The sequence below is a fragment of the Chelonoidis abingdonii genome, chromosome 3 (genome assembly GCF_003597395.2).
Source record: "Chelonoidis abingdonii isolate Lonesome George chromosome 3, CheloAbing_2.0, whole genome shotgun sequence".
Lineage (NCBI taxonomy): Eukaryota > Metazoa > Chordata > Testudines > Testudinidae > Chelonoidis > Chelonoidis abingdonii.
This window is the reverse complement of record NC_133771.1, coordinates 51,434,945-51,452,600: the sequence shown is the minus strand read 5'-3', so window position 1 is coordinate 51,452,600 and position 17,656 is coordinate 51,434,945. Positions and strand designations below refer to the sequence as shown.

General features: G+C 49.7%; 1 protein-coding gene across 3 annotated transcripts in view; it reads left to right on the top strand.

Moving 5' to 3' along the window:
• The first annotated feature begins 10,500 nt into the window (after positions 1–10,500).
• KHDRBS2 (KH RNA binding domain containing, signal transduction associated 2) overlaps positions 10,501–17,656 on the top strand; it is a 679,144-nt gene continuing 671,988 nt past the window's right edge. For all 3 annotated transcript variants that reach the window (XR_012655496.1, XR_012655495.1, XM_075063736.1), the window contains exon 1: positions 10,501–10,830. Coding sequence is in view for 1 of the 3 variants with exons in the window: in XM_075063736.1 (XP_074919837.1) it covers positions 10,740–10,830 (91 nt within the window). In the remaining 2 variants the exon portion in view is untranslated. The remainder of the gene's footprint in view (positions 10,831–17,656) is intronic.

The window sequence follows — 17,656 nt, the reverse complement described above, 5'->3', positions numbered from 1 at the left end:
AACCTCCTCTCCCTGGTTTTGTAGATGACTAGTTTGGCCAGGGCCAAGAGGAGGTTGATAAGGAGATCCTGTGACTTTGTGGGGCCATGGATGGGGAGTGCATAGATAAACAGGTGAGGGGAAAAGTGCAACCAAAAACGCAAGAAGAGATTCAAGAGGAGCTGGAACAGGGGCTGCAATCTGGCGCATTGTAAATAAATGTACGCCAGGATTTCTTTCATACCACAAAAAGAGCAGGTGTTGGGGACAGGGGTAAACCGCGCCAAGTACATGCCCGTGCTCATGGCTCCGTGAAGGAGCTGCCAACTGACATCCCCGGCGGGCCTCAGGACCATGGCAGAGTATAAGCTGGCCCACTGGGGCTTCTCACCCTCGAGAGGCGGCAGGAGGTCCCACCATTTAGTATCGGGATGGGATGCGAGGGTGAGGTAGTAAAGAGTGTGGAGCACGAGCGTGTACAGATGTTTCCTTGGTGCGGCCTGGAACAGAACTGGCTGCAGATCGTGCAGCCGGCTCGCAGTGAAAGGGTGAGGGCGCGGATTGGGTCCACGTGGCAGGGGCCCAATAAAAATGTCCACAGGGCCTGGGGTGGAGGGTGGGCAGGGCGTGCCCTCTCGCAGGACCCGGTCAAGGTAGGCCCAAGCAGCAGGCAGTAAAGTGGCCTTCACCTCCTGAAATACGCACCTGGGAGTACGAGGTTTGGAGAGCCCCATGTGCTGAGCAAGTGTCAGGGGATCCAGCCAGTCTCCCAGGTCGTAGTCCAGGAGGTTTCCAGCCCTGGTGACTCCCACCAAGACCAACCTCTGGCGCACTGCAGGGGACTCCGCCACCTGCACACGAAGCTGGGGGTTGTGTAGCAGGGGATCCACGAGGAGATCAGCCCCCACGGTGGCCGCCATGCACCTGGTCATTGAAAAGAGCTTCCAGGTCCGGAGAAGGTCTTGGTAGAAGACCAGCAGCCCAGAGAGATCTCGCGGAAGACCTCTTGGATGGAGGTAAAAGAGCTGCCGGTCGTATTGGAGCCCTCGGAAGCGGCGGAGGAAGGCGTGCACCAATATGCTCCACGCCAGATTACCTGCACCATACAGGAGCCTCTGCAGGGCCTGGAGGCGGAAGACATGGACCTGAGTGTGTAGGCACTTCAGGCCCTGCCCCCCGTCCTCCAGGGGCAGGTGGAGGACCCCTGCAGAGACCCAGTGCGTCCCTGGCCAAAAGAACTCCAGAATCGTCGTCCGGAGGTTGGCCAGGAAACCCGGGGCTGGGACCAGGGTGTTGAGCCTGTACCAGAGCATGGACAGGACTAGGTGATTGAGCACCAGCGCCCTCCCTCAAAGGGAGAGGCACTGGAGTAGTCCCGTCCAATTCCAGAGCCGGTCTGTCACCCTGCTCTCTAAACCGTGCCTGTTCTCCGACGGAGACGGATGCATGGCAGAAAGGTAAAGGCCGAGATAGAGCAGTGGACCCGCACTCCACTGGATGGCCTGAAGCATGGGTAGGAGGGAGCTTGCCTGCCACCCGTCCCCTAACACCAGGCCAGAGCTCTTGACCCAGTTGATTCGGGCAGAGGAGGCCGTCGAGTAGATGGCCTGGCAAGCTTCCACCCGTACCAAGTCGCCCGGGTCCTGGACCAAGAGGAGCACATCGTCGGCAGGACCAGCCGCAGTTCCAGCTCTCGAAGCACCAACCCCATCAGCCTCCGACTGAGGAGACAGAGGAAGAGCTCGATCGCCAGAGTGTACAGCTGACCCAGCTCGGTCAGGATCCAGTTGAGCCTGACCAGACACTCCACAGAAGCGTACAGCACCTGGAGAAAACCCACAAACCATGGTCCGAAGCTGAACACTCGCAGAGTGCTCAGGAGATACCCATGGGGTCCACCCTGTTGAACGCCTTCTCCTGATCCAGGGACAAGAGGGCGAATGACAGACCATCCCTACACCCTAATTCCAGAAGGTCCCAGAGCAGATACAGGTTATCAAAGATCATGCAGCCCGGGGCAGTGTAGGTCTGATCTGGGTGGATCACGTCCACCAGCAGGGACCCTAGCCGCATCGAGATGGCTTTCACAATGGTTTTGTAGTCTGTGCTGAGGAGCGAGATGGGATTCCAATCACGTAAGTCACGGAGGTCCCCCCTCTTTTGCAATAAGGTGAGCATGGCTCGCCTGCATGAGAGAGGGAGGACCCTGTCCTCCAAAGACTCGGGCCAGACGGTGACCAGGTCTGGGCCGAGGATGTCCCAGAACACGCGGTAGAACTCCACGATCAGCCTGTCCATGCCCAGAGATTTATTGGTGGGCATGCAACAGAAGGCTTCCGAGAACTCGGCCAGAGTGAGAGGCAGTTCTAGCTAGTCCTGGTCGCCCGTACTGACCATCAGGAGACCGTCCCAGAGATACTCTTCAAACGTTAGGATCGATTGGATCCGGGGAGAAAAGAGTCACGTAAAAGGCCCTGGCCCTCTCGCATATCTCCGCCAGATCCGGGAGCGGGGTGCCATCCTCAGCCAGGAGGCAGGTGATGTGCTTCTTGGCCCCCCTCCTTTTCTCCAGGGCATAGAAAAAGCGGGAGCAGCAATCCATCTCCTGAAGGAGACAGATGCGGGATCAAACAAAGGCACCCTGGGCCTGATGATCTTCGAGGGCCCGGAGCTCCTCCCGCTTCTCCCGGCACTTTGAGCAGAGGGATAGATCCTAGGGGCTGGCAGCCAGACTCCTTTCCAGCTCCAAGACCTCCCGTTCCAACTGCCCTATCGCCGTATCTCTCCATAGGCTGGCGCCCCGGGTGTAGTCACGGCAGAAGAGCCGGGTGCGCACCTTCCTCAGATCCTACCACCGCTGCGCCAAGGGAAAGGCGCGCCTCTGCCCTCGCCAGGCCAGCCAGAACTCCCGGAAGGCCGCCACAAATCCTGCATCCTCCAGCAAACTATTATTAAAGTTCCAATAGGCTGGCCCCGGCCTCTCCGCGCAGAGAGAGACCGTCATGGTGCAAGGTGGTGATCTGAAAAGGGGGCCGGCCGAACACTGGAGGAGTGGGCCCATGAAAGGTGGAAATGCGACAGGTAAACATGGTCCAGAGGTAGCAGCGGGCCTCCCCCGTCGAGTAATGCATCCGGTAGTGGGCTCCCTGGTAGGGGACCAGAAAGGACCCCTCGAGCTCCTCTCCACCATGCGCTACCAGCGGCAGTTGGAGCTGCACTTGCTGGCAGAACAAGAGGACGTGATGGAGGGCAGGGTCCTTCTAGCCCAACGGGAGAGGGCTGATGATGGAGATGGGGCGCCCTATGGCAGAAAAGGCAGGCAGCAGGGCAGCATTGGGCAGGAAGGGAGGAATGGAGGTCAGGACCAAGCAGACTCCCAGGTCTTCCAATGGCTCCAGGGAGACGAACACGCCCTCTACAACCAGGCCCATCTCTACCGCCTCCTAGGCAGCGGCCTCCAATGCCAGGAAGAAGACCACCCTCCCGTACATTTTGGAGGCCACCACAATGGCCGTGGACCCCACCACCCTTGCCAACGCCCACACGTAGGTCTCCACGTGGGGCGAGGTGGGCACCAGGAGGCAATGGATACCATGCTTCCTCGTCAAGGTGGGGAAGGGGCCCCGGCAACTGTAGATGATAGCAGAAGTGGTGGTCAGAGGAGCAGCAGCAGGCAGGGGGGCAGCCGCCACCTGGGTGTATGCCCTGGTAGCCGGGGGAGGAACACTCACAGAGCTGGTGGAGGAAATAGCGGGGAGGGATGCCACGGCCGGTAGCAGGGCTGCGGCAGTGGGGGCAGTCTCTGCCATGGAGGGCCTGGCCTTTCTAGTGGGGGGCCCTTACCCTTCTTCCCACCCAGACCTTTCTCACTGGCTGCGGGGTGGCTCCCCCCGAATCGGAAGGGGTGAGGGATGTGGCAGCAGCGGAGGTCTCCACAGTACTCACCACCGCCAGTGCCTCAGCGGAGGCGGTGGCAGGTGGACCGGCAGTGGCGGTCGAGGTAGAGGCTTGGGGAATGGACACGGGGGCAGGTGGAGGAGAGGCGGTGGGAGCATCGTGAGGGGTCTCCCCTGCCATGTCCCCCGCCATAACAAGAGCGGGAAGGGGGACAAACAGCAAGGGGAGGGGAAAGAGAGGAGGTGACCCCCCTCTCCACTAGGCTGCAGGCAGGGGAAGAGGGTGCCAGAAAGGGAAGGCTAAAGGGGCACAGGGAGCTATCAAGGACTTAGGGGCGGGATGGTGTCAGGTCACCAACTCAGAAGGGAAGTCCGGCTCCTCTAGCTGCACTAGGGGAACAGGGGGGATAACGGCATAGGGGGGTGCAGTGAACAAGGGCAAACTCAAATGGGGGAAGGACACAAGCGCATGGGAGGGGGCATGGGCATACAAGGGAAGGGACCAGTCATGGCTGGGGGATCACAGGGTGTGTGGGGGAAAAAGGGTGAGCTAGGAATGGGGCAGAGGGACTACGGGGCTAGCTGCAGGGCTGGGGCAAGACAATCAGACAGCAGAGGGAAATGGTGGGGCAGACAAATGTGGCAAAGGAAAGGGGGTCAGCCCAGGGGGCAGAGGGGGGTACGCCCACGGGCACTTGTGCAAAATTCAATACTTGGCTGCCATTGCTGCAGGCTCAAATGGTGGAAGTGGGCGTGGTGAGCTAGGCGAGCAGCTCAGTCCCAAAGGCAGGAGGTCAAAGTAGAAGGAAAACAACCAGCAGGTGTGGTGGAGGGGGCAAGAATGGTGGTGGGAGCGAAGGAGGACACAGATGGACTGGGGGTAGGCTCCACGCCGCACCCCCAGTGTCCCAACAGACACAGTCCAAGCTCCACCACAAGAGCACAGGTAGAAAAAATACTCAGTCCAGAAAAGCCCCCTCCACAGTGGTCCCCACGCGGTTTTCCAGCAGCAGGTGGTCCTCTTCTCCTTCTCCTTCTCCTTGGGACTCCAACAGCTCCCCAGCAACAGCCACAGTAGCCCCAGCAGTTCCAGGTGGTGTTGGTCTGGTGTCCAGGCAGGAGGGACCCCGCACAGATGGTGATGTCCTCAGCAAAAAGAGCTAGGGTCCCTCACTCCCCTCCTTTTCTGGAAAGCAGGCCCTTAGCAGCCTTCCTCTCCCCCCAGGGCTGTAGGTGGAACAACAGCAGCAATTGAGGGTGGAGAGTGGGTGAGGGGATCAGCAGCCAGCCAACGAGAGGGTAGCAGAGAAGGGGTGGGAGGGTGGAAGTGGTGGTGTCTGGCCCAGCCAAGGGAGCAGCTGGGAGAACAGCAACAGCAGCAAGGAGGGAGGGCCAGTGTTCAGCAGCAGCAGCCCTCTGCCTTCCTGCAATCTCCAGGCCAGAGGGCTACAGGAGAGTGATAGAAGGCAGATATATTAGCCCCAGGTTAAGTAGGTCCCCTTTCCCAGGGTAAGGTAACAGGGAAGGTTTCAGAAAAATCAGGAACTTTCTGGAAATGATTAAGGCAGACAGGCTGATTAGAACACCGGCAGCCAATCAAGAAGCTGCTAGAATCAATTAAGGGAGGCTAATCAGGGCACCTGGGTTTAAAAGGGAGCTCACTTCAGTTTGTGGTGTGCGTGTGAGAAGCTGGGAGTGAGAGGATGTGCTGCTTGCAGACTGAGGAGTATAAGCATTATCAGACACCAGGAGGAAGGTCCTGTGGTAAGGATAAAGAAGGTGTTTGGAGGAGGCCATGGGAAAGTAGCCTAGGAAGTTGTAGCTGTCATGCAGCTGTTACAAGAGGCACTATAGACAGCTGCAATCCAAAGGGCCCTGGGCTGGAACCTGGAGTAGACGGTGGGCTCAGGTTCCCCCCAAAACCTCCCAATTCCTGATCCAGCATAGGAAGATCTCTGAGGCTAGCAAAATCCGCCAATAAGCACACGACCCACCAAGGTAGAGGAGGAACTTTGTCACTATCTATCTATCAATCTATCTGCAATAATATTTAATTGTTTGTAGAGTGGTATAAAAGTTCAAAGAGTAATCTAATCCAGGCTTTGAGTGGCCTTCCATAAATTACATGGAACATGTAACAACAAATTACATGGAACAAGTAAATTACAGGGAACAGCCAGGAGAACACAACTCCTCTGCATCACAGATCAAACTCCCAACAAAACTTACCCTCTGCAGCCGCTCACTGCCTATGTCACTCCTGCAGTGTGTCCTGAAGGCTAAAAGACCATGACTATTTTGGAATAGGGAGGACATAGGCTAGTGCTGAAGGCCCCCTACTGCCGCCCCTCTTTCTCTCTTGATTTAGGAGAATCTGACTTGAGCTTTTTCAATGAATGTAAAGGTGGCAGTGTGGCATGAGGGGAAAGATGGTCTCTCAATAGGATATAGTCTAAGCCAGGGGTTGTCAATTATTTTTTATCAAGGTATAGTCAAGGTCCAGACATCAGAAAAAAGAATAAAAAACAACGATAATAATAAATGCAGGATGCATTCAAAAGCATCTGGTGGTATGGATTTGGCCTGTGGCCCACCTATTTATTGACTAGCCCAGTTCTAAGCCATTTAAGGTTTTATAGCTATACATACTGTGTGACATTCTAAGACCCAGTCTACACTTTGAGTTTTAGCAGTGTTAGATTGATTTAACCCTGCACCCGTTCGCACAACAAAGCCATTTTTGTTGACTTAAAGGGCTCTTAAAATTGATTTCTGTACTCCTCCCCAACGAGGGGATTAGCGCTGAAATCGACATTGATGGGTCAAACTTGGTGTAGTGTGGATGTAATTTGATGATATTGGCCTCCAGGAGCTACCCCAGACTGCTCCATTGTGACCGCTTTGGACAGCACTTTTAACTCAGATGCACTAGCCAGGTACACAGGAAAAGCCCCAGGAACTTTTGAATTTCATTTCTTGTTTGGTCAGCATGGCGAACTCAGCAGCACTCAGCAGCAGAGGTGACCATGCAATTCCCCTAGAATATTTCTACATTCCCACTATCATCTCCATCCCTGAGGTTATTGCAGATTAGAAGGCAAAAAAAACCACACTCATGATGACACATTTTCCGAGCTCATGCAGTCCTCCTGCACTGATAGGGCAGAGCATAATGCATAGAGGCATTCGGTGGCAGAGGCCAGGAAAGAATTCCTGTGTTTGCTTAACGGCAAAAGTATCATGCCTCACTAGCGATCTTGCCCGAGCCAGATCACTGTGTCACATGCCCTCTGTGCCGTGTCAGCCTTTGGCTGGGGCATGACCGCTCTGTGAGCAGGAAGGCCATAGATATAGACAGGGGCTTCTCCAGTCCCCAGCACGCCAAGCACGTGCTTGGGGCAGCAAGCCACTGGGAGCACTCTGCCAGTCATCGTGAGGGCGGCAGGCAGGCTGCCTTTGGTGGCTTGCCTGCGGAGGGTCCGCTGGTCCTGCAGGACCAGCAGACCCTCTGCAGGCAAGCCGCCGAAGGCAGCCTGCCTGTCGTGCTTGGGGCGGCAAAATGCCTAGAGCCTCCCTGTATGTAGACATTGCATTGGGTAGCTTCTGTAGCTAGAGAAAACAGTCCTGTGCATTTGGCAAAATTTGTGGCAAAAAAAGAGAAGCCCCGTAGTGTAGTGGTTATCATGTTCACCTGACATTCAAAAGCTCTGTAGTGTAATGGTTATCATGGTCACCTAATATGTAAAACAGCCCTTGTTTGAAACCAGGTAGAGGCAGCTCACTTTTCCTTTTTCCGACTCCCCTCCTGAATTTTTAGTCTTAGAACAGACTGCGCTGTGAAATTTTACTTTGAATTATATCAATTATGAGAAAAATAATATGGAAGCTCTCTCTAAGTTATAGTACCGGGTTCCTTACCCTTTCAGCTGCTCTGTTAAATTAACATTTCTGTTAGGGGCAGAGGAAAATTTTCATGAAGCCTTTTATAGGGACTAAATGCTATCTAGGACTCTGAAATAATCTTAACATGGCCCATAAAGTGCTATCCTTCATTTTGGATTTGTCATTCCACAAGCTGAACTGCTCCTTACTACTATCCAGGCTTCATGAACCATGGGAGCAAGGGGCAGGCTGGGGTAGGTGCAACCATGCAGTATTGCTGGCTGGGAGAGCAGCCTGAGGCAGAAGCCTCCAGCTCGCCTGATATTCCAGGCAGGACTGAATCTCCATGAGATGAAATTTAAAGAAGAGAATGACCTGGAGTCACTCCCATTCGGTGCTCTAAGAGGAGGATAGCCATGTCTGTCCAGGCACCCCTGATTGACCTCACCGAGGTCTGCCAGCTGAGCGGGGCTGAGCAGGACCCCGGCTGGCAGGAGAGAGCCACTCAGCCGCTGCCAGTCTTGGGCTTCGTCCACCAGCCCCACTCAGTCAGCTGCCTGCCTGGCATTCCAATCATCGAGGCAGGCAGTGGGCTTAGTGGGTCCGGTGGACGGGACCCTGGAAAAAATCCGTGAAATGATTGTCTGCCATTGCTTTCATGGAAGGGGGGGGGGGCTGACGATGTGTGACACAAAACCACTTGTGACAAAATTTTTGTCCCATCAGGCTTTGGGAGCTTAACCAAGAAGTCCAATGGGCAGCAGAGACTGCAGGAACTGTGGGATAGCTACCCACAGCGCACCTCTCTATAACTCGATGCTAGCCACGGTAGTGAGGATGCACTCCACCAACTTAATGCGCTTAGTGTGGACATATGCAATAGACTATATAAAATCACATTCTAAAATGTCGACTTCTATAAAATTGACCTAATTTCATAGTGTAGACATAAAGCATTAATCCTGTAATGTTATCTTTCATACACCTATAAGCTAATCCAGGACTACTTTTTGGGGTAAATAGTGACCAACAGAAGCAAAGGGCTCACAATTTAGTTCTAAGCTGTTGTTGTTGTTTATTATTATTACTTATTAAAAAAAAGAGGAACTCATCTTCTCTTCCTCTTCCTTTTTTTCTTTTTTTTTTTTTTTTCAATATGAAATAGTCTGATTGAACCACTGACCCTGGTTGACACAGTCCTATTATCAGTGAATGACCTGTTTCATAAGTGTTTTGAATCAAACTCTGCGTGGAGGGGGAAGGGGTCGTGTTCTATAAATTCAAAATTTTCACGAAGACTCTCGAAACAATAACACATGGGCCAGAGAGACATTTTGAATATATTCTTGTAAACAGGTGTAATCCCTCAACTATGAACACATAGCAGGGGAAGTGTGGAAACGCCGTTTGCATCTGTCTTCCGGTATAGACGTCCTCATAGCTCAAGTTTCTCGTCATGGTGGTTATAATGGCTCCAGGACCCGTTGGGATATGCTAATAGATATACCGTCCATACTTGTACATTTGCTTCTTCTTTCTCTCACTCCACAACAGGCTTAGTACAGCCAGGGTGTTTGGTCATTTGACTGATATAATTAGAATATTTTAAGTCAAAAGTAGAGAGAGCTACACCTAGAAACTGAGCAAAAGGTGACACAAGAGTGTTGAGAAAATGTCATCTCTTCCAATGTACGTTCAAATTGCCCCGGGAATCTTTGTCCAGGAGTTAACACGTTTTGATTTTACGAGTAATATTGTTGGAGGTGGTGAATAGCTATAAACTCCAGTCACTGTCGTCTTTCGACCTGGACTTGAAGTAAATACGCTCCGTTTTATTTACTCTTGCTGCAGCTACTTTATTCGCAGAGCAGCTTTAAGTCTCGGAGGCGGGAGCTTTCGGGGCCGCTCGCAGGGAAGCGTCGCCTTTCCCTTTCCCTGCGCGCCGCGGGGTATCTCCGGAGCGTTGTGCCTCCCGCTGCGCTCACAAGACGCCGCGGTTTTTGCTCTGTTTAAGCAGCCGCTCGTAGTCTCAGGGAAGTTGCTCTCGCCCAGGCGACAGCTACCCGAGCTGCCTTCTCTTCCCTCGGTGAGGGCGCTGCGCCCTCCCCCTTCCCTGCTCAAGGCTAAGCCCAGCTGGGCCAGCTGAAGCAGCCCCTTGGCACCCGCAAAAAAGTTCCTGGGCGAAGAGGGCTGCCGGATTCAGTCAAACTTCCCCGTCCCTCCTGTGACTCCGCGCATCGCCCCGCGCCCGTGCGGGACTAAAGATCGGGAGCGCTTTTGCGGCTGTAAATCCTCTCGCCTCCCCCTGCTTGGCCACCCACACCCAGGCTCCCCCAGAGCCACCCACCACCCGGGCCCCCGCGGAGGGCAGGGACGACACAGGGCTTCAGTGGGACAACCGGGAATCGTCCTCTGTCGCGCTGCGGGTGTGAGGGAGGCGCGGGAAGCCTCGCTCGCTCCCCAGCCATGCCCTCCCCCCGCCGCCCCCCCGGCTTCTGGGTGCTGCTGCTCCAGCGCCTGGCCCAGGCTGCTGCGTCCTCCCCGTTGCTTCAGCACCTCGGCCAGCGACCGCAGCCCGCGCACCCAGCTCGCCGCCCAGGCAGCAGGGGCCGGAGCCAGCAGCAACGCACCGCCGCCTTGCGGGTCTCCGCCCTCCAGCGCGCAGCCACCAATGAGCAGGGTGGGGAGGTGGGGGGCCTTTCTTCCCGCCTCTCTAGTTAAGGCCGCGGGGACCAGGCTGTAGCTCAGTGGAAGGGGCAGAGGCACGCACGGAGCGAGCGGTGGCTGTGAGGGGCAGGGCAGGGCACCCCCGCTGGAGTTCAGGCCAGCTCCGTGCCAGCGGAGCCGAGAGACCCCAGGTGCCCAGAGCGGGGGAGGGAATTAGGCAACAATAAGCAGCCGGCCAAGCCGCCGCGCCACTGCAGCCGAGCAGCACCTGGGGCAGGCGGACGGTCCCAAGTGAAGAGCAGCAGCAGCGATACTATGGAGCAGGAGAAATATCTGCCCGAGCTGATGGCAGAGAAGGACAGCCTGGACCCGTCCTTTGTTCACGCAATGCGCCTCCTGGCTGAAGGTAAGACTTCGCTCCTCCTGGCGTGGGGCTTGCCTCTTTCACGCTGCCTTGGTGTGTTCTTAGCCAGGGGACGTGTGCTGCCATGGACAAACAACCGGAATCCTGCGCCTTGTCTTGGACTCAGCCAAGGCATTCCGCGCCCTAGAGCAGGCAGGCAGATGACACCCCCTCCCCTTTTTTTTGGAGGGACCAAACCTCTCAGATGGGAGAGATACCAGCAAAGCTTCTTGAGACTTGCTATCGGGATGAGGAATGACTAATCGGCTTAGCCATCGCAGGCAGTGGCATGAGCAAGAAAGTGCAGCGTTCACGGAAATGCTCACTTCTGAAGTGGGAAAGATGGGGGGAGGGAGTAAGAGGAGGGGGCAAAGTAAATTTGTGATCGGCACATTGCTAGTGAGAGAATGTGTGCATAGGAACTATGTAGTCTGTATTTCCGCAGCCTTTCTCAAGTGCAGGGTTGCTGTTTAAGCTCACAGGTTTCTGCAGAAATATTGAACACTAGAAAGGAAATCACAATTACATCGCTGACGATGAAACATTATGGAAGATCTTATTCCCTCTCTTTTGTGTCTACTGTGCATGGAAATAATCAACAATCAGTTGCTTTGCAAAGTATGGATTGTGTTTTATATGTTTGTTGCAGTAAGGCAGAGAACCTTTATTATATAGAGAGATGCATATTGTCCTCCGGGTCTATTAGGAATAGTTTTCCAAGCTTGTTCACGAATAGCTCCTGCTAGCCATTGTGTGGAGTAACTTATAACATTAATTTAGCAAATATCAGCTTTGAGAATTATATTTGTATATAATAAAGATGTATATTTTATTTTTCAGCACTGGAAATGCCTGTCTTTTCATGATTTGTCATTAAAATGACTTATTTCATTGAGCAAATGAAGTATTGCTGTTGGGTAGGTTCTTTAGTAGGGCTTTTATATGGTGCCTGATTTTATTTACACAAAGACAGATGCTAGGTTCTCATTAAAATCTTTACATCTTGTTTTTCATGTTTAAGTATCATGTTTCGGTTTATATGATAACAGCTAAATCCACTACTATATCTATAATGCAGCGTTTTGTCAGTTGACTTTTCTGTTTTGTATATTCACTGGATATGGCATACCAAATTCATGACATCATTTCAATAAGGACTTGATGCATTTATCTTAGGTTTGTACTGTGATCTAAAGAATTGTCTTGACACAAATTGGTCTTCATTATATCATCTGTGCTTGTGATATAACTACATTTTGTGAATTTTGGAGACAGCCAAATTACTTAATTAGGAAGACTTTACAAACTTTATCTTTCTTACTACAGCTATGTTGTTAGTTATTGACTGCAGGCCTTATTGTACAGCCCTTCAACTACAGAAGTAGTACAATCAGTTAAACTCTCCTCATGCTTTCTGTTGCTTTTTCCTGTGTATGTTGTTGATTCTTTAAAAGATTGTCTAGATTGGATACAAATGTAAAAGAGAAGTAGTGACAATGAATCATAAATCAAGATTCTGTATCCAAATCTGAAATGAAACTAAAACAAAGAAACCTGTAATGAGCTCATAAAAATATTACATCACAAATGTAAACTACCCTAAAATCTAGGAAAGTGAATAATTTTCCAAAGTTCCATATGCCTTTAAGCAAATTCATGAGCATTTAAAACTTTTTGTGCTAGCACTTAAAACAATTCTTAGGTCAGCAGCCTTCATATTGTCTTTCTTATATACATGGTTTATTGACTGAGAATAAAGTTACTGAATCTAGATTTTCAGAGAGCTTCTCTCTGATAATGGGAAGTCCAGCATGAACAATGACACACATTTAATATACTTATAATACCTATCTTGCTGTTGCAGAGATAATCACAATAGTTTTTACAGCTGGTATACTAATTTGCAGATGATGAACCTAAATTCCTTATTGCTCAAAGGGGCATATTTCTTGCACCCTGCAATTTGATCTTTTCCCAGCAGGGGGAAGTATCTACTGAAAGAGTGCATTTGAGAGAGAACACATTAAATAAATAATTGAATATGTGGAAAGTATAGTCAAATTAAAAAAAGTATCATTTCTGGATTTGCAGTTTATGCAAAAGTTGCATTTCAGACAACTTTTGAGATTGAGTAAATTAATACTTTACTGGTTTCTTTTGAGTGTAACTGGGCTGAATGTACCTGAATATTTAAAAAGACAATGGTAAGTTGTTTCTGGAAGCTGTAGAGAATGCAAATATAGGATTCACACCAGATACCTGATATTAACCTTCAAAACACTTATCTGTCAAGTTTTCTAGAGATCCATTTTAGATTTTTTCATAAAATGACTATTGAAACAGTTTAATTAAAGTATGAGAGCAACTAGTTAAAGCAATAGGAATAAATGTACTTGTTACTACTGGCTATAAATAACAGTGCCAGAGATTTTTCCTTTAGAAGGGAAGTATGTACAATAGACATAAATGCATCTGGATGCCTCACAGGGAGAACAAAACTGGATAACTATAAAAGGATTCCTAGACCACTGAGTTTCTATGGGATGTCTATATTGGAGCCATGGCCTCAGATTCCAGATTTTGACTGTATGAAAAAAAAATATGAAAATCTTCATAGCAGCCAGCTACTCTTTTTAATTACTGTTTATCGTGCCTCTTGATTGGCAATTGATTTCAATTAAATGCACAGTACTGTAATGTTCTCTCTTTTTTTCTTCAGAGTTGAGAGCCTGTTGCATTCACCCTGACTTGAAAGTGCTGTGATTTTTTGATGTCACTTGCTAACACCTGGATGTGAGAGTAGATAATCTTCTGTGGAATCCTTAGAAAGGCACACAGGAGATAAACACTCCATAAATGCAATTTCAATTTAGGGCACCTTATTGCATTATAAAGATCATCTTGTTTCTTCAACAACTTGTATAATGTTCTTTAGAAATCTTTTTCATTGTATATATCTTATCTAAAATGTGACTATATATTTTCCCCTTAATGTCTTTTTCCATAGGTAGAGAAGGGGTTCATGCATATGGAGTTAAAGTCTGGGGACTAGATAGTGTCAGTACTAAGCATACTCAAACTCCATTTAACTTAGCAAAGATGGAGAGCAACCAGCACCCAACAAAAGCACAGAGCACTATTATTATACTGCTGGAACCCCAACCATTGTGATAGGCACTGCGCTAAAAATAGTAAGAGACAATACCTGCATTAAAGAACTTACATTCTTAACAGACAAAGGAAGTATTATCTCAATTTTGGAGCTGTGGCACAGAGCAGTTAAGTGACTTACCCAAAATTACCCAGGATATACGTAGCACAATCTAGAATAGAACCGAGGTATCCTAATGCCAAGTCCAGTGCTTTCACCACAACACAGTCCTTCCTCAGTATCATTAGCCTGCTCCTATAAAGATGACCCCTATATCAGACTGGAAATAAGACATACATTTTTAAGTGAGAGTAATTAGCCATACGTACAAGGAGAACGAAAATTTAATAGCGGGCTCTTCACTCTAGCAGAGAAGGGTATAACACATTTCAATGGCTGGAAATTGAAGCTAGACAAATTCAGATTGAAAACCAGGTGTAAATTTTCAACAGTGAGAATAGTAACCATCAAAACAATTTTTCAATGGTCATAGTGGACTTTCCATGACTGTCAACTTTTAAATCAATATTGGATGTTTGTGTAAAATGTATGCTCTAAGAGTTATTTAGGGGTAGTTATTTAGGTAGCGATGCAGGAGGTCAAACTAGATAATCAATTGTCCATTCTGGCCTTGGAATCTATGAATCATGATCACATCATTAGAGATGGGGGAACTATTCACAAATGTTTTATTAGAAAAACTTGTGAAATATGAATATTCAAGTCTGTAATAGTTTATTCAATATATTTACCCCAAATTCAAATTATTTATTAAAATAATATCATCCAATCAGTTTTAAATACAGTGAAACCTCTGTTAATTGTGGTTGCTTACCCTGGTCTATCAGCCAGTAAAATCCAAGTCCCTGAGAGAGAGTTTCTCTTTATTAATTATACTTGATTATGCAACCACCTATTATAAAAGTCAGAATAATAACAAGCTCTTTGATGGCTCATATTAACAGATTGCACTGTACATTGGTTGTAGTTTAACTTTTTTTTACTGATAAATAAGATACTACTGCTTCTAGTAATATTCCCCATTAGTATATAGGAATAGTTAATATTTGTTTTAAACAAGTAATATCTTATGTATCAATAAAACAGTAAGAAAACTTTTTGAGCTGTACCCTGCACCTTCCATATAAAATATTTGTTTGTCTGCCAGTAGCATTGTGACAGGTGCTGCACAGAGTCTAGGTGAGCACATGATGTGATTTATGTGGTTTTTTAAAAAAAACTTTTTGCATGAGTGTAAACAAACATGAAAATGATTAAAATATCTATGAATATGTATGAAAACATGCTTGTGTGATTTATGATGTGTAAATGTAGGTGACCTATAGCAACCTACAAGCTACTAAATCATCTTTTGCTTTTTTTTAAAACTTCTGTCTTACAACAGTATTATCATTATTTTTAGTAAGAGAGTGTCAGCAACTGGACATTCAGTTAGACCCAGGGCTGGCTCTAGGTTTTTTGCCGCCCCAAGCAAAAACATTTTTGGCTGCCCTCCACCCTAGCCATGGGCTCCCCCCGCCCCAAACGTGACCTCCTCGTTCACCACAGCAATCCTCATTTACACTTGCAGTGGGGATCAAACAGTTTCTCCTATTTTTATTTCACTTTAGTATAAATCTCACACCCCCCCCCCGCAACCCCATCTTTAGTGCTCCAAATGCACATGGAAGGCATAGGGACTAACCCTCAAACCTTGTACCGGGAAAGGGATGGGGATCTAGTAAAGAGGGTTCAGGCAGAGGAGTGGGTATGGGGGTGCTCGGGTGCTCTACACTGGCAGAGAAGCAGGGTGTGATGTACTCACGGAGGAGGGTGGAGGAGGAGAGGGGGTATCAGGAGGGTTGCAGGGGAAGAGGTGCTGGGGAAGGGGAGGTGCAGGAGGAGACAGGTTGGAGAGGGTACAAGGGGAGAGATGCGGGTGAAGAGAGTACAAGGGGAAGGAGTGCGGTGAAGGAGCGATGGGGGGAGGTGCAAGTGAAGAGGTTGTGAGCGGGACGGAGGGTGCAAGGGCTGAGAGGGGCAGGCACTGACAGCTGCTTCCCCAGCAGGCAGAGCTGAGAGGATGGACACTGATCCCCAGGTGCCTGAGCCGTGGGGGTTCCCTGGTGGGGCAATATCCCCCGCTGCCCCACTCGGAGCCGGGCTCTGCCTCTCCCCACCCCTGGCGCTGTGGGGGCATGGGGCAAGCAGCATGGGGCTGAGGTGGGGGAGGTGCGTGGAGGGTTGGGTCCGGAGTAAGGAGTGGGAGGCAGCAGTTCCTTGGCAGCTCGGGCTGCCCAGCCACTGGACCCATCAGTGCACAAGCCAGGATCCGCACCCCCTGCGCCGCCCACTCGGGCAGGGAAATGCTGCGCCGCCCTGGGGAGACTCAGAGCAGCAGCAGTGGCAGCAGCAGGACCCCTTCTCCCTGCATCCCGGGCCCCGCTTCCCTCCTTCCCTGGTTCCTCACACACTCTGGGAGCCCCTCTCGCTGCCACAGCCCAGGCTCTGCTCCAGGGGACGATGCTCTGTCTCTCTAGCGGCAGGGCTCTGGCCAGGGCTGGCTCCTGTCTTTTTGCTGCCCCAAGCAAAAAAAAAAAGAGGTGGGGGGCGGAGTGAGCCCCTTGGAAAGTACAGCCCCAAGCACATGCTTGGAGCACTGGTGCCTAGAGCCGGGCCTGGTTGCGCCATCATTGTAGAGACAACTAACAATTCCCTGCAGAGAAATCAAATATTGCATGGACTATGCATGTGTGATTGTGAAAATGTCTTGCAAGATGTGATGTAAAATACACTTGCATGCTCACCTCTAGCACAAAGAGTACAAAGACCCAAGGCAAGAAAACCCAGTCAAAACAAAAATACCTGCCCCCCATAGAAATTTCTATACTGTGTATAGAATGATAGTCCTATATTTCATGACAATACAGTTAGCCTCAGATTTTCAAATGATGCCCTGAAGCCAGTGGGGATACAACAATTTTTCATGAGACAAAGATGGTGTCAGCTTGTCCCCTAAGTGCACAACTTGTGTGTCTCTTTGAAACCCCAGATATATCAGCACAATCCTTTGATCTTTATTAATAAACCATACACCCTCCCGCTGTGTGTTTCTTCCCATAGATTTCATGATCTGTTGTTTTTTTCGCCATCTTTTTAGCTAGTAACTCCATATGCAAATAGCCTTCGATTGTGAGACACACAGTATACAATAAGAGATATAAATATCTGGTACCCTCCTCCCACCCTGTCTGAACAGAACCTGTCAGAGGCATGTCACTTCCTGGTGACCTGTCTTTAACTTCAAGGATTTAAGAACATCATTTCCAGTATAGATGCATAACTTCTTAAATATTATCTATTCATACATTTTACTATGATTATGATGACCAATGGGCTCTTGGCAGAGCCCTTACATGCCACCCTGGCATGAATTATTGTGCATATGGGTGATCCAGGGGATACTTGTAAAACTCTATGCCTCCTGTGCCCTCAGCCAGTTGGCACAAAGAGGTTCCTGGGTTACACCAACCTCCATATAAGTCTTGACTTAGGCCCATGCCTGCAAGTTGTTCCATGGGGGCAGGACTTGAGCTTGCCCAGAGCCCCATTCAGATAAATTGGGCTCCATATAGGCTCTCTCTCATCAAGCTCTTTGGAGGACCAGGGCCATTAATT